Raw genomic sequence first — 15,665 nt, 5'->3', positions numbered from 1 at the left:
CCCAAACACTTGTGTTAAGTAATAACCAGCCATTGTTTACTGAGTGCTGACTGGATGCAAGGCTTCAGTCTCCCGTTCAGTCTTCACAATAATTCCGAGGAAGTGGATATTATTTCTCCCTTTTTAGAGGTGAGGAGCCTAAGGCCCAGCGAGGCAAAATGACTTGTCCAAATCCACACACAGAGATAGCGGAAGAGCCAGAATTTAAACCAAACCCGGCATCTGTGCTGGTCTTGCCAGAACCTGTGACGGGATGAGGTGAGAAACACACCTCAGAGAGAATGTGAAACTGGCCCCAAGTCACACCCCGTTGGATGCACAGCCTTGGCCTTCATACTCTCAGTCGACCCAGCTTTCTTTTCACTGCACCCTCTGTCTCCTATTTCAACTCCCTGAGTGTTTTCTTCTCCAGACCAAACAGTCCCAGTTCATTCCTCCCAGGCTAGGTCCAGTTCCCAGCCTACCTCAGTCTCGTCTCAGTCCTCTCTCTCTAGGAAGGCTCCAGCATGTCACCATCCCTGACTCAGTGGAACCCAGAGCTGAACAAACTGCATCCCTACCGTGATGCAGCCCTATCAAAAATAATAATGATGATGATGAAACTCTCACCTCCCTTGTTTTGCACATAATGCCTTAATTAATGTGTCCAAAGATCAAATTTGTTCTTTGGCATCCCAGGCCCAGATCTAAAGATTGTTGAGTGTCCAGTCCTCTTTTCCCCACTTTCCAATGAGTCCTCCTGGCTAGGGATGGTGGGATGGGCCTGACTCAGCCCTGCAGCCCACAGCTCCCAGGTCCCAGGTGGGCCGGCTGCTGATCACACCTTCCTTTCCAGCACAGACACCCCCGCCCCCACTGGCCGCTGTGGCGGCTGCAGTGACACCAGGTGAGAGTGGAAGCCAGACCCAGGCTGAGCCTGATAACTTGAGAAGTTAATGGATGAAAGAGAAGGAAGGATGAGGGCAAGATGGCTGGGCCCAGCCCCAAGCCACCCCTCCTCCCCTTCCTCTTCATCCTTGCTCGGCCTAGTTGTGGCCTGCATGTGTGTGTTGCAGTGGTTGTGTAGTGTGTGGCATGTCAACTGTGTACGGAGTCTAATAAGGGCTGGGGAAGATCACTGCCACATGTCCCACGTGTGCTGTGGATGTGTCCTCCATTGCTCTCTGCCTTTGCTGAGTCTGCTAGAAACCACGCAGCCTGACACGGGACACCAAAGCCCCCTCCCAGCCCTGCCGTGCCTGTGCTGCCCGTGACATCTTCCTTCCGCCGGCGTCTCTGACTCCCTCCCACCCCCACAGTGCCCCAGTTCTCAAGAGTCTGCACTGAGGCCGAGTTCGCCTGCCACCGGTACAATGAGTGTGTGGCCCTGGAGTATCGATGTGACCGGAGGCCTGACTGCAGGGACATGTCTGATGAACTCGATTGTGGTGAGGGGCTGTGTGGGGACACGGCGGCCTCCAGAGGCCAGGGGAGGGCCGGAGTATGCCTGGACCTCCAAGTCAGCCTGGGCCTGGGAGGGTTTGCTGCAGGCAAAGGAGTCTGAAGGAGGTAGGCAGGGATACAGGAGGGGTGATAACAGGTCAGGCCCTGGGGAATGGGGGAAGGGGGGAAGGAGGAAAGGGGTGAGGAGCCACCCCTTCCTGCCAACACCAAGCGGGCTCTGTCCACAGAGGAGCCGGTCCCAGTGCTCAGCTCCCTGCCACCCACACTGGCAGAGACACCGCCGTTACCGCCATCACCACCTGAGCCGGAGGCAGCCACTGCTCGGCAGCTACCAGCCACCCCTGCTCCCCAGGCTCTGTTCCCCAGTCCAGACAAGGCTGCGCCCTGTGGGCCTCACGAGGCCACATGCCGCAGTGGGCACTGCATCCCCAAGGACTACGTCTGTGATGGGCAGGAGGACTGCAGGGACGGCAGTGATGAGCTGGATTGCGGTGAGGGCCGGGCAGGACCACGGGGGTGGGGGAGACCCACCGAGGGCCACTGGCTGAACCGTGCCCTGTCCCCCCAGGCCCCGCCCCGCCCTGTGAGCCCAATGAGTTCCCCTGTGGAAATGGACACTGTGCCCTCAAGCTGTGGCGCTGTGATGGCGACTTTGACTGTGAGGACCGCACCGATGAGGCTGACTGCCGTAAGTGTCCCCAGGTCCACCCAGGGCCCCGGCCTCACGCAGGCCTAGCTCTCCTAGCCCCCACCCTGCTCAGGCAGGTTTGTTTGCTGTCCCTGGCTGAGTGGGAGGACCCTGGGGGCAAACTTTAAGCGTCTCTTTGACTCGGAGCTGGCCTTTGCAGCAAGCAGTATAGCTAGACTCCTCATGGTTAATGACTCCTTACTTCTTCATTTTGTTACCATTGATCTTCTATTTGTTATTTATGCTTGTGTGGGTGTCATACAAGTGGGCTTGATACACCAGGGTCCCTTGATGACGGGGTCTTTGATATATGCCTGACTCAAAGCTTTCCCCTTATGGGCCTAGAAGTTTTTCATCTAGAGCTGGTTCTGAGTTATTTGTTCCTCCCTCTGCCTAGCTTTTATCCATGTAACCATTCAACCATTCATGTAACCATTCAACCATCCATGTAACCATTCAACCATCCATTGTCCATCTCTCCATCCATCCACCTGTCAAACATCCTTCCTCCCTTCCATCCATCTATCCACCCACCCATTCATCCAACTAGCCATCCATCCGTTGTTTATTTGCAAAGTTCTTCATTGGTCTATCTACCTGTCTATCCAGCATCCTTCCTCCAGTTCATCTCACCATCCATTCTATCATGAATCCCATCTGTTGTCCATCAATCCATTTGTCCACCATCCTTCCTCCCATCCATCTCTTCATCTACCCACTCATCATCCATCCATGCATTGTCCATCTTTCCAGTTCTCCAGCCAGCCGGCCATTCCTATAGCCAATATCTTTCTCACCTCCTATTCATCTGTCCAGCCATCCATCTACCCATTGCCCATCCATCCATCTGACCTCCATCCACCTAATTCCCATTACAGACAACGTGACAGTTAAGTGGGTGAGACTGGAGAGTCAGAGCCCACATCAGGTAGCATCTTGTGTGTCCTGTCCTATGTGACAAAGCCTGGGCCTTGTTAGTCCAAGACTGAGGATGATCCTTTAACCATTTCTCCGTGATCCTGGGTCACATGTCTGAGTGCAAGCTGACATTCCTGGTGTTTGCTACTCCAGCTTCTCCTCCTTGCCTTCCCTCACCTTCCCTGCTCTGCGGCAAACCCTGGAGAGAGGAGCGTTGTGCTGCAGACAGGCAGAGTTTGACGATGCCCTTCTGTGGCCCTAAGCTTGCCTGACAACACGGCCCCTTCAGCAGGAGAAGTAATTGATGGGTTTAGTTGAAAAGCCCTTCTCGGAGGCCTCTGTGGGGAATAGTCTAAGGAAGGCCAAGTGCTTGTGGACAGAGCAGAGAACAGAGAACGTGAAAGCTGAATGGCTTTGGAGGCTGGGAGGTGTTGGCACAGAAGCCCCTGGCGGGGGGTCAGTAGGTGGCTGCCTCCTGCCTGCCCTTGTCCCTTCTTGGTGGACGGGTGGCCTCTGCTCCTGCACCACTGTGCCCTTTCTTTCCCGCCTGTGTGTTTGTCTCAAGCTCAGTCTCCCTGAAGAATGTCAGTTACCATCCACTAGAGATGCCTGGCTGGGGCCCAGCCCTGGGGCCCGGCCAACTTCAAGCCTCTGGTCAGGTGCTACTCCTGGACCGTTTAGAAGGTCCTTGCAAGCCCTCTCCAGCAGAGAGAACTGCCTAGGTGTTACTTGGTGTCCAGAGATGCTGGCCACTCAGGCCATGCCTTTGACCAGGGGTCTTGTGCTTCTCTCATGGCTGAATGTGGGGGGAGCCGAGTGACCGACATGCCAGATATAACTCTGTTTTGGGAAACAGAGTGAGTGATGGCTTTTTGATGGCTGACTGGTGACCATGACATTGTGGGCAGTGTCACGGCAGCAGTGTCTGGGCCTGGTCCAGGCAGCTGTGTTGTCATGGGGATAAGATGAGAGAATGATGCTGGGGACACCTGGTGAAGATGGCCAGGGCAGGCTGTTGGGCATAGGTAGGCAATGGGGGTGGTCCTCCCTGAAGGCAGTGTCTGCTGCCCACACCACCTGGCTCTGTCCCCAGCCGTCAAGCGCCCCGAGGACGTATGCGGGCCCACGCAGTTCCGCTGTGTATCCACAAACACATGCATCCCGGCCAGCTTCCACTGTGATGAGGAGAGTGACTGCCCGGACCGCAGCGACGAGTTTGGCTGCAGTGAGCGGGGAGCTGGGGGGCGAGCTCTGGGCCCGGGCCCCTCCCCACAGTCTCTCCTCCCGCCTGGCTCCTCGGAGCTGCTCCCCTCCTCCCTCCCTTTGTGCCTCACGCCACCCCTCACTCCTGCTCCCGTCTCCCAGTGCCTCCCCAGGTGGTGACCCCTCCCCAGGAGTCAATCCAGGCTTCCCGGGGCCAAACAGTGACCTTCACCTGTGTGGCCATCGGCGTCCCCACCCCGATCATCAACTGGAGACTCAACTGGGGCCACATCCCCTCTCATCCCAGGTGCAGCTCTGGCCCGGGGTGGGGGCGAGGGATGTGGGAGAGGCGGCGGGGCCCGTGGCCCAGGCCTGACCTCACCTGTGTCTTGGGGCCCACCAGGGTGACAGTGACCAGTGAGGGAGGCAGGGGCACACTGATCATTCGTGACGTGAAGGAGGCAGACCAAGGGGCCTACACCTGTGAGGCCATGAACGCCCGCGGCATGGTGTTCGGCATCCCCGATGGGGTCCTGGAGCTCATCCCGCAGCGAGGTACGGCTGACGGGCGAGTGGGCCCCAGGGGTGGCGTTGGAGCCAAGGCTACCTGGCTGGGACCCGCTGCTGCAGCCCACTCCCATGCCGCCCAGCAGGTCCCTGCCCTGATGGGCACTTCTACCTGGAGCAAAGTGCCTCCTGCCTGCCCTGCTTCTGCTTTGGTGTCACCAACGTGTGCCAGAGCAGCCGCCGCTTCCGAGACAAGATCCGGCTGCGCTTTGACCAGCCCAATGACTTCAAGGGTGAGTCGGTGGATGGGAGGCAGGCTTCAGGCTCCAGTGGGCTTAGAGGGCAGATACGGGAGAGCAGCACGCCCTGGACAGGCAGGGCCAGGTTCAAGGAGGGACGTAGGGCAGCTAAAGAAAGGCTGAGCTCTGTAAGAAGAGCATTTCGGGGGAAAATAAACTTTTTAAGGAAAAGCCACCGTCTCTATTTGCCCGAATTAGGTGATGATGAGAATGGGCTCTGGAGCCAGTTTCTGGATTCAAATCCTGATTCAGAACCTTACTGCTTGTGTGCTCTTGGTCAAGTTACTGTCTTGTGTCTCATTTTTCTCATCTACAAAATGGGGATGCAATAATAACTACCTGGGTTGTGATAAGGACTTAATGGATTAGTACGCATAAGCCACTCAGAATAGTCCTTGGGGAGTTCCCGTTGTGGCTCAACGGGATCAGCGGCTTCTTGGGTGCACTGGGATGCAGGTTTGATCCCTGGCCCAGCATGGTGGGTTACAGATCCGGCATCATCACAGCTGTGGCTTCAGTCCAAACTGTGGCTTAGATCTGGTTCCTGGCTTGGGAGCTCCATATGCCTCAGGGTGGCCAAAAAGAACAATATATAAATAAATAAAAGAATAATGCTTGGTCTGTTGTAAGTGCCCGGTAAATACTCCGTAACGTCATCCTCCCCCTCCTCACCTGTCCCCGTCATCCTCATCCTGAGAGACAGAGAGGTACCAGGGACCCCAGATCGTAAGAACCCAGGCTTTGGCATCTGCTTAGCATGAAGCTGACCATTGCACCAATTGCTGCCTGTGTGGCTTCAAGACTCTTGGCTTCTCTGGGCCTTTTTTCCTGAACACAGAGGCAGACAGTTGGGCTCGGTTCTCCCCTCTGAGAGGCAGAACCTCATGAACCCAGATGTCAGGTGGACCTGACTTCAAGAACCTTTCCATCATCACAGAAAGTTCTCTTGGATGGTTGGTGCTGCCCTTGAGATTTGGGAGGAGGCCGTAGAGAGAATTCCCATATGCGTGAACAGCTAACCAATTTCCGAGCACTTCCTTTGCGCCACACTCTGGTTGGTTTTTATTGTCATTGTTGTTCTTAGGGCCACCCTTGGGCATGTGAAAGTTCCCAGGCTAGCGGTCGAATCAGAGCTACAGCTGCCGGCCTATGCCCCAGCCACAGCAATGCCACGCTCTGTTTTAAGCATTTGATATCAGTTTGCTAATTTTAGCTTCCTAGTAGCCCTGTGAGGCAAGCCACTATTAGCCCCATTTTACAGATAAAGAGTTCTCATGTGGCACAGCAGCTTAAGAATCAGGCATTGTCACTGCAGCAGCTTGGGTCACTGCTCTGACGTGGGTTTGATCCCTGGCCAAGAAAATTCTGTATGCCACAGGCACAGCCAAAAAAAGAGAGAGAACGTGTACAGAGGCTTTGTCCAGACTCACACATCTGGAGGGTGGTGGAACCAGATTTTGGGCACCCATTCTTCAGCCCTCTGTAGCTCTCTGCTGCCCCATGAGGGCTGTTCCAACCCTGACAATCCATGGATCTATTGGTAAAGCAAAGGCTCTGAGAAGTCCTGCTGCATAGAATCCCCTTGACCTTTCTTTGACCTTGGGGATTCCAAATGGTTCCCAACCAGTCATTCTGCAGCATTGCCTTTTCCCAGAGCATGCTTTGGGAACTGCTGCTGCAGAACTTCAGGAGGAAAGACTTTTGCTTGACTTTGGGAGAGAGACTGACAATCTCTCTAAATCACATTTCTCCCAGAACTTTCCCATGTCTCTGGGTTGCTGCCCCTCAAGGTGGCTGCCCCTCAAGGTGGCTGCTGCCCCTCAAGGTGGCTGCCCCTCAAGGTGGCAGGCACGCACATGCCCTCACCCTTCCCCCTTGCCACCCAGGCGTGAACGTGACGATGCCCTCGCAGCCCGGCATGCCGCCGCTCTCCTCCACCCAGCTGCAGATCGACGCTGCCCTGCAGGAGTTCCAACTGGTCGACCTGTCCCGACGCTTCCTGGTCCACGACTCCTTCTGGGCTTTGCCTGAACAGTTCCTGGGCAACAAGGTGAGGGGCTGGGCTGCCACCCTGGATGGGGAGGGGGCGAGCCCCTCCGCACATGCCCAGAACCTCCCTCTAATGCTGGAGGGCAACAGGGCCGTCTCTGCTTTGGGAGAGGGGTCATCATACCCCAGGGCAGCCCCCGTGGCAGCGCCTCATTCATTCAGGGCAGGGTCTCTGCCCACCAGAATCAAGGCAGGAGGAATGCCCACTCAGCCTTTGGGAAGCCCTCCCTGGCAACTCCCCCCTCCCAACCCCACGCCTGAGTGGAGTCAGTGCCCCTCCTCTGGCTGCCCTGGGCACCTTCGAACAGCATTATCAGACTCCTCCCCTGTATCAGACTGAGCACCCCCAAGCAGAGCCCAAGTCCCACCCATTTCTACTTCCCTGTGCCCAGTTCTGTGCCAGGCACACAGTGAACACCAGCTGCACAGAGTGACAGAGAAGAGGGACGGCTGGTCACACGGTGGGTGACAAGCGTGCCCATGGCTGCCCAGCCCTAATCTGCCCTGTCTCGGCCAGGTGGACTCCTACGGTGGCTTCCTGCACTACAAGGTGCGCTATGAGCTGGCGCGTGGCACGCTGGAGCCGGTGCAGCGGCCGGACGTGGTCCTTGTGGGCGCCGGGCATCGCCTGCTCTCCCGAGGCCACACACCCACACAGCCTGGTACTCTGAACCAGCGCCAGGTCCAGTTCTCTGAGGTGTGTGGGGCCTGAGTCCTTGGGGCTGGGGGTGCAGGGGGTACAGGCTGGGCAAGCGCTGACACATGACCCCTGCCTTTGTCCACACCCAGGAGCACTGGGTCCATGAGTCTGGCCGGCCCGTACAGCGGGCAGAGATGCTGCAGGTGCTTCAGAGCCTGGAAGCTGTGCTCATCCAGACAGTGTACAATGCCAAGATGGCCAGTGTGGGGCTGAGTGACATCTCCATGGATACCACTGTCACCTACGCCACCAGCCACGGCCGTGCCCACAGCGTAGAGGAGTGCAGGTGCCTGACCCGGCAGGGCTACGTACCACAGAGACCCTGGCAAAGATAGGGGAGAGACAGCAAGGCCTCATGGTTCCTGCAGCCACTGTCCTGTCCCCACAGATGCCCCATTGGCTATTCCGGCTTATCCTGTGAGAGCTGTGATGCCCACTTCACCCGGGTGCCTGGTGGGCCCTACCTGGGCACCTGCTCTGGCTGCAGCTGCAATGGCCACGCCAGTTCTTGTGACCCTGTGTATGGCCACTGCTTGGTGAGTCATGCCAACTGACACTTGGACACTGGCTAAGGGCCAGGGGCAGGGTAGGAGGTCCAGGCTGAGGCTTCCTTGCACCCACAAGCTTAACATAAGCCTTCAGAATGACCGCCATGGCTGCCACACAAACGATCATGACCTCTGGATGCATTAATAGAGACATTATGTCTAGATGAGGGAGGTGAAGCTCTTACTTTCTTCCACCCTGGTGAGACCATTCCTGGAGAGTATTGTATAAAGCATAGCCCTTAGCAGAGCTGCCATAAGGGGAAGGATCCTATAAATCATACACTGCTTTTTAGGAATGGTGAAGGGGGCTGAGATTGTGGAGCTGACAGGAGAGAAGGATCAAGCAGGGAGAACTATTACCTCCAGATTCCTGAAGTGCTGTCAGGGGGTAGAAGGAATGGCCTGCAGAGGGCAGAACTGGCCAGTGGGTGCAGACTGGAAAGGAATATGGGTTTAGGTCAATACAAAGCAGGCCTTTGGAACCTTCTATGGGAGGGGCTACCATATAAGATGATGAATTCCCCGTCAGGATGGAGCTGGATGTTCCCTTCTCTGCCGAGCAGTGGGCTGAGTGTTCCCTGGTGGTCTAAGGGTTAGGATTTGGCACTGTCACCACTGTGGCCTGAGTTCAGTTCCTGGTGTGGGAACTATGGGCCCACATCGAGCCACTGCATGCCATGGCCAAAAAAATAAAACAAAACAAAACAACTGTGAGGTAATTCCAGCACGATAGGGAGGCTGGTCTAGACAGCCTCAAAGGCCCACCCTCAAGGAATCCATCTGGTCTGGTGTGCCCTATGCTGGGGGAGAGGGCTGCTCCTTAGAACCTGAACCACTCCCTCCCCTTCCTCCCAGAATTGCCAGCACAACACAGAGGGGCCACAGTGCAACAAATGCAAGGCCGGCTTCTTTGGCGATGCCACCAAGGGCACGGCCACGGCCTGCCGGCCCTGCCCTTGCCCATACATCGACGCTTCCCGCAGGTCAGACCCAGCTCAGGATGGGGCAGACAGGGCTGGGGAGGGGGCGGTGCAGCGGGCCCAGGGCACGCTCTGGGCAGGGAGGTGGGAGAGCTGGGTTCACATCTTCTCCTGGTCATGAAATCATTCCAGGCCCCTTGACCTCCAGGGCCTGTTTCCTTTTCCATACAATGGGCCCATCTGCCTTCCTAGTGTTGCTGTGGGGCAGCAGGTCATGAGCAGGTGGAACTGTAAGTCCTGGCCTGGCCCATCTTCGCAGCCCTGCCCCATGTCCTGTCCACTTGATACCCCCAGATTCTCAGACACCTGCTTCCTGGACACGGATGGCCAAGCCACGTGTGATGCATGTGCCCCAGGCTACACGGGCCGCCGCTGTGAGAGGTGAGGGCGAGCGGGCAGGAGCCAGGGAAAAGGGGCCCTCATGGGTGGGGGCACCGGAGCGCGGCTGACAACCTTCTCCCTCCCCCAGCTGTGCCCCCGGATACGAGGGCAACCCCATCCAGCCAGGCGGAAAGTGCAGGCCCACCAGTGAGTATTGCAGCCACCATCCCCTGGCACGTCCCCAGGCTGCCCGTGGGGCGCCAATCCCCAAGCCCAGCACAAACCGCATGACCCCTGGGGAGCCGCCCTCTCGGTCCTGATCATGTCCACCATTCCCGCCTTCCCAGCCAACACCCTCTTTGTGTCTCCAGACCAGCAGATTGTGCGCTGTGATGAGCGAGGCAGCACGGGGACCTCTGGGGAGGCCTGCCGCTGTAAGGTTCGTGCCCTCCCCTCCCCGACCCCGGGGGCCTTGGGTCCCAGAACACAGCCCCGAGAGGAAGGAAGAAGGCTTCATCTCCATCCTCTCCGTAGCTCTTTCGCCAGTGACTGGTGGCCTGGCTGCAGGCTGATGGGCCTGGCCGACTAGTCTTCCCCCTCATGAGAGGCGGCCTGGCAGCAGGGAGCTTGGGGAGGCAGGTGACCTTACACTAGTCATTCTTTGTGCAACCGTTGTATCTTTCTGTACCTTCGCTTCAACCGTGCTTTCATTCTCGCATTGACACAATGCTGTAGCTGTTAGCAGCTCCAGCCAAGAGGTGAGGAGATGGGGCTCAGAGGAGGGAAATCATTTGCATTGAGGATGGGACCAGCAGGTATCTGCAGAAGAAAGAGCTGATGAGCCGAGTAACCTGGTGTAAATCATTTTCCATCCCGAGCTTCAGTTTCCTCGAGTGAAGCATGGAACCATCATAGACCTCTCAAGGGACTCAGAGGAGTTACTAGATTGGAGTAGAGTGGTTGAATAGAAACCAGGACAGTGCATGAAACACTCCATAAATAGTACCAGTAATTACTTTAACCAAGTAATAGCTTTCAAACCTAAATTTATTTGTGAGCCCCCTAGCAGCCAAAGAGAAAAGAGCAAAAGATTTGGTTGTATAAAATCCCATTAATATGGGAGTTCCTGCTGTGGTGCAATGGGATCAGCAGCATCTCTGCAGCGCCAGGGCACAGGTTCGATCCCTGGCCCTGCACAGTGGGTTAAGAATCCTGCATTGCTGCAACTGTGGCTCAGAATGATCTCTGGCCCGGGAACTCCATATGCCACAGAGCAGCCAAAAAACCCTCCCATTAATTGGGAATTCTGTTCACACGGTGGCCACCCCTCCTACCTGCGCCCTTTCCCCGGCTCCCTCTAACCTTGGGTTCCCATCTAGAATATGGGTGGATTAGACCGGAAGCTCCAGGCAGCCCCTCCCATGGGCCACCCTGCAGCTCCCAGCTCTGTGCCTGCAGAACAACGTGGTGGGGCGCCTGTGCAACGAGTGTGTCGCCGGCTCTTTCCACCTGAGCGCCCGCAACCCCGACGGCTGCCTCAAGTGCTTCTGCATGGGCGTCAGTCGCCAGTGCACCAGCTCCTCCTGGAGCCGCGCTCAGGTACCCATGCGAGGCGGGGTTGGGGCAGACTGGCAGGACCACCAAGCCCAGGGCTGAGTGGACCACTGGCCAGTCTCAGGCCATGGCCCACATCCTGGCTTCTTCTCCCCGTCCCAGGTGCTTGGGGCCTCTGAAGAGCCCGCTCAGTTCAGCCTGACCAACGCCGCGGGCACCCACACCACCAGCGAGGGCATCTCATCACCCACGCCCGGGGAGCTGGCCTTCTCCTCCTTTCACAGCCTCCTGTCGGGACCCTACTTCTGGAGCCTCCCTTCACGCTTCCTGGGGGACAAGGTGGGCAGGGGGTGGGAAGAGAAAGGAGGTCCAGGCAGCCTGGTGCCTTTGGAGAAGAGGCAGAGGAGACGGCCAGAGCAGTGGCAGGGCCCGTCCATGGGGGCCCCAGCTGAGCGCCTGTCCACCTGTGTCCCAGGTGACCTCCTATGGCGGAGAGCTGCGCTTCACAGTGACCCAGCGGCCCCAGCCTGGCTCTGTGCCCCTGCACGGGCAGCCGTTGGTGGTCCTGCAGGGCAATAACATCATCTTAGAGCATCATACCTCCCAGGAGCCGAGCCCCGGCCAGCCCAGCACCTTCACCGTGCCCTTCCGGGAGGTGAGCAACACTGTCCTGGGAGACCTCTGGGGGAAGGCAGGCAGGCCCCCTGCTCCAGAGTGTCAGGATGACAGGGATGGCAGCCCACATGTCCTCTCCTTGGCAGCAAGCTTGGCAACGGCCTGATGGGCAGCCGGCCACGCGGGAGCACCTGCTGATGGCACTGGCGGGCATCGACACGCTCCTGATCCAGGCATCCTACACCCAGCGGCCAGCTGAGAGCAGGTGTCTGGGGCTGGGGCAGGACTGGAGGGGGTTTGGGGGCAGCTCCAGGCTAAGCCATGTGATGTGGTGCTGCCAGACCGCCAGCTCTGCCACTTACCTACCAGCTCTGCAGCTTTTGGGGGCCTCCTTTTCCACATCTGTAAGGTGGAGATTATGACAGTTGGTCCCTCACAGCGCTTGTCTCAGGTTGGGTTCCCTAGAAGCAAAGCCTAAGACGGGGTTTGGGTGCGCAGGGCTCACAAGGAGAACCTGGGAGAGAGGGAGGGTCACAGGAGGGGGAGGACCAGGCAAGGAAGTGTAAGTTTCCAGGTAAAGACCAGCCTCGGTATCATCCCCACGGAGCCCCACAGAGTCATCCGACTTGAGGCAGAGGGGCCTTTGTACCCTGAGTGAGCCTGTCATTGGTCACCCCAAGGGAGTGGGGTGGTGTGACGTCTCCTGGCCAGGAAGGCTGGTTCTCTGGAAAAAGGTGCAGGAATAAGCCACTCGCCACAGTCCTGGTAGCAGCTGAAGGGTGGACACCCGAACAAGGGGCTGGATGGGGCCCCAGCATCGCAGCAAGACAGTGTGGGTCTCCGGAATGCCTGGCATGGTGCAAATACCCGTTCGTAATGGGGTCTTGCCACACCCAGGGTCTCTGGCATCAGCATGGACGTGGCTGTGCCCGAGGACACCGGCCAGGACCCTGCACTGGAAGTGGAGCAGTGTACCTGCCCACCTGGGTACCGTGGCCCATCCTGCCAGGTGAGCCCTGGGCTCCACCCACCTGTCCTGCCAGCTCCCTCCATGGAGCTCCCTGGCTCCTCCTTGTTTAGGTGTCCCAGCTCCCCAGGCCCACCCCCGCCCCGCCATCCAGTGGTCCCTACCCAGAAGGGGCCCTGCTGAGGAAGCCCTTCCCACCGCGTCTTCCTGCCCCCAGGACTGTGATACCGGCTACACACGGATGCCCAGTGGCCTCTACCTGGGCACCTGCGAACGCTGCAGCTGCCATGGCCACACAGAGGTCTGTGAGCCCGAAACAGGTGCCTGCCAGGTGAGTCCCACCCTCCTTCCTTCCTACTCCCAGGATCCGTGGTCTCCAGAGGCCCAGCCTCAACCCATGATCTCCCTTCCAGGGCTGCCAGCACCACACGGAGGGCCCCCGGTGTGAGCAGTGCCAGCCAGGATATTACGGGGACGCTCAGCGTGGGACGCCACAGGACTGCCAGCCATGCCCATGCCACGGAGCCCCTGCTGCTGGCCAGTGCGTCCAGTCCCTGCCTAAACCTGCCCTTTCCTGAAACATCCACTCTCCTGTCCGAGGTTCCCTTCCTCCCAGGCCCTTTGGAGAGGCAGTGGTTAAATCCTGGCCTCACCCCTTCCCCGGTGTGTCACCCTGTATAAGAGACACTTCCCTCTCTGGGCCTCCACTTTCTCATCTGTGAAATGGGGTTGATGTTATTCCCCACTTGGCCCCTGTGTGAGAATGAGTCGATGCCGTGGAGCTCTCAGTTCATCACGTTCAATCCCATGATGCCCCTCTTCTCCCTCTTCCCCGGTCCTGAAGGGCTGCTGACCCTCCAATTTGCTCCTCCCACCCACAGAGCCACCCACACTTGCTTTCTGGACACAGACGGCCACCCCACCTGCGATGCGTGTTCCCCAGGCCACAGTGGGCGACACTGTGAGAGGTGAGGCGGGGGCGGGCCAGGTGGGGAGCGTGCAGGAGGGGCCCAGCCCTCCCGACCAAGTGCGACCAGAGGCCTCCCCCTCTCCCTTACACAGCATCCCAGAAACAATCAGCTCCCCTCCCTGAGAGCCTAAATCTTTAGCCTGGAGTCAGGAATCTAGGCCTGGAGTTCCCTTCGTGACTCAGTGGTTAACGAACCTGACAAGATCCATGAGGATGCAGGTTCGATCCCTAGCCTCGTTCGGTGTGTTGGGGATTCGGCATTGCCATGAGCTGTGATGTAGGTCACAGACTCAGCTTGGATCCTGCATTGCTCTGGCTGTGGTGTAGGCCAATTCGACCCCTAGCCTGGGAACTTTCATAGGCCACGGGTGCAGCCCTAAAAAAGCACAAAAAAAAAGTCTAGGCCTGTAGTTCACTTCCAGCCCCCAACACCTCCTGCCCTGGCCAAGCCAGTCTTGCCAGAAAACCCCTCATCCTTGCTGAAAGTCCTAGGTTCAAGGCCTGACTGGCCTGACTCACTGACTTTCTGGCCTAGGGCATGTGCCTGCCCTTCTTCTCCCACCTGTTTTCCCATCTGTGAAATGGGTGAGTGAGGCTGATTGGTTCCTTCCAACACTCTGAGGTCATCGAGTCCACTATGGGGCCCCCAGCACAATCCAGGATTCTGCGGTTCTGGCCCCATCATCCCGTGCTTTCTCTCACCGCAGGTGTGCCCCAGGTTACCATGGCAACCCCAGCCAGGGCCAGCCCTGCCGCAGTGAGTAGGCTTGGGGAGGCTTTTGGGATCTGGCTACCCCAGGGGTGAAGCTAGGACAGAGCCTTTGTTCTCCTTCAGCCTGGGGCAAGTGACTTTACCTTTCTGAGCCTCAGCTTCTTTATTTGTAAAATGGGGCGAGTAAAAGGCCTACCCACCCAAGGGCTGCTAGGAGTGTGTATCATGCCCACACCTGGTAGGGGTTCGGGAACAAGCACTTCCTCTCTCAGGGGGCCAGTTAAATGCCCAGAGGGTGGTGGAAATGGGGATGATGGGTGGCAGGTTTGGGGTTCCATCTGTGGTGTCCCTCTACCTCAGGAGACGACGGCCAAGTGCCAGAGCCGATCAGCTGTAGCTGTGACCCCCAGGGCAGCATCAGCAACCAGTGCGACGCTGCTGGACAATGTCAGTGCAAGGTCAGTCCAAACCCCTGCCCTCCACACCACCCTGAATTGCGGCCCCAGTGGTTGCCTGGCCTTGCCTCTCACCACACCCTCAGAGCTGCCCCTATGCCCCCGCCACCCTTCCTCTCGGGCCTCACCCCCGTCTCACTGCTCGGGGGCCTTGTGGGAATTCTGGCAGCATCTGATGGGAGCTGGGGCCTAAGCATGGGGACGGCAGGACCTCCCCAGAACTGCTGGAAGAGGCCTCAAGGCTGGCTTCAAAGGCTGCTGGAGGTGCAAGAGACCCATCCAAGCTCCCTGCACCCACCTTTCTATCCATCCTTCAGGCCCAGGTGGAGGGCCTCACCTGCAGCCATTGCCGGCCCCACCACTTCTATCTGAGTGCCAGCAACCCGGATGGCTGCCTGCCCTGCTTCTGCATGGGCGTCACCCAGCAGTGCTCCAGCTCCTCCTACACGCGCCACCTGGTAAGATCCCAGGTCCCACCCCCACCCCCACCCCCGCCTCTCCTAAGTCATCACAGGGGTCATCACAGAGGCAAGTGAGAAGCCTGGCCCAGCGGCGTCCCCTTGCTTAAGGGGACACACATCCCTATGCCTCCGTTACTGCCCGTGGAAGCACAGATCCCAGCAACCCTCACCCTCCTACCCTAATGCCCTCCCGTGACCCCAGCCCCCCCACGTCCTCTCCATTCACCCATTATTTCTGTCCTAGCCCTGATCTTGCAGCCCCCCATCACCCACTC

The 15,665-nt window shown here is 58.1% G+C and overlaps 1 protein-coding gene across 23 annotated transcripts in view; it reads left to right on the top strand.

Moving 5' to 3' along the window:
• The window catches only part of HSPG2 (heparan sulfate proteoglycan 2), a 108,664-nt gene that overhangs the window by 44,257 nt on the left and 48,742 nt on the right, over positions 1–15,665 (top strand). For 9 of the 23 annotated variants that reach the window (XM_084963239.1, XM_084963238.1, XM_084963235.1 and 6 more), the window contains exons 7-33: positions 836–886; positions 1,299–1,427; positions 1,671–1,934; positions 2,012–2,131; positions 4,143–4,274; positions 4,415–4,559; positions 4,656–4,807; positions 4,906–5,052; positions 6,945–7,108; positions 7,625–7,804; positions 7,897–8,093; positions 8,196–8,343; positions 9,211–9,338; positions 9,630–9,716; positions 9,805–9,863; positions 10,004–10,095; positions 11,094–11,255; positions 11,373–11,549; positions 11,686–11,865; positions 11,972–12,090; positions 12,723–12,834; positions 13,010–13,123; positions 13,206–13,333; positions 13,674–13,760; positions 14,470–14,519; positions 14,835–14,932; positions 15,247–15,387. In XM_084963239.1, the coding sequence (XP_084819365.1) occupies positions 836–886; positions 1,299–1,427; positions 1,671–1,934; positions 2,012–2,131; positions 4,143–4,274; positions 4,415–4,559; positions 4,656–4,807; positions 4,906–5,052; positions 6,945–7,108; positions 7,625–7,804; positions 7,897–8,093; positions 8,196–8,343; positions 9,211–9,338; positions 9,630–9,716; positions 9,805–9,863; positions 10,004–10,095; positions 11,094–11,255; positions 11,373–11,549; positions 11,686–11,865; positions 11,972–12,090; positions 12,723–12,834; positions 13,010–13,123; positions 13,206–13,333; positions 13,674–13,760; positions 14,470–14,519; positions 14,835–14,932; positions 15,247–15,387 (3,563 nt within the window). The remainder of the gene's footprint in view (positions 1–835; positions 887–1,298; positions 1,428–1,670; positions 1,935–2,011; positions 2,132–4,142; positions 4,275–4,414; positions 4,560–4,655; positions 4,808–4,905; positions 5,053–6,944; positions 7,109–7,624; positions 7,805–7,896; positions 8,094–8,195; positions 8,344–9,210; positions 9,339–9,629; positions 9,717–9,804; positions 9,864–10,003; positions 10,096–11,093; positions 11,256–11,372; positions 11,550–11,685; positions 11,866–11,971; positions 12,091–12,722; positions 12,835–13,009; positions 13,124–13,205; positions 13,334–13,673; positions 13,761–14,469; positions 14,520–14,834; positions 14,933–15,246; positions 15,388–15,665) is intronic. The other 14 variants (XM_084963243.1, XM_084963242.1, XM_084963230.1 and 11 more) reach the window with 7 other exon arrangements.

Source organism: Sus scrofa, chromosome 6 (assembly GCF_054392235.1).
Source record: "Sus scrofa isolate SSC_HxYL_T2T_F1_AM1 chromosome 6, Sscrofa_HxYL_maternal_Yorkshire_Landrace_v2.0, whole genome shotgun sequence".
In the NCBI taxonomy this organism is placed as follows: Eukaryota; Metazoa; Chordata; class Mammalia; order Artiodactyla; family Suidae; genus Sus; species Sus scrofa.
Note: the sequence above shows the minus strand (reverse complement) of the source record. Positions and strands in the feature narration are given on the sequence as shown.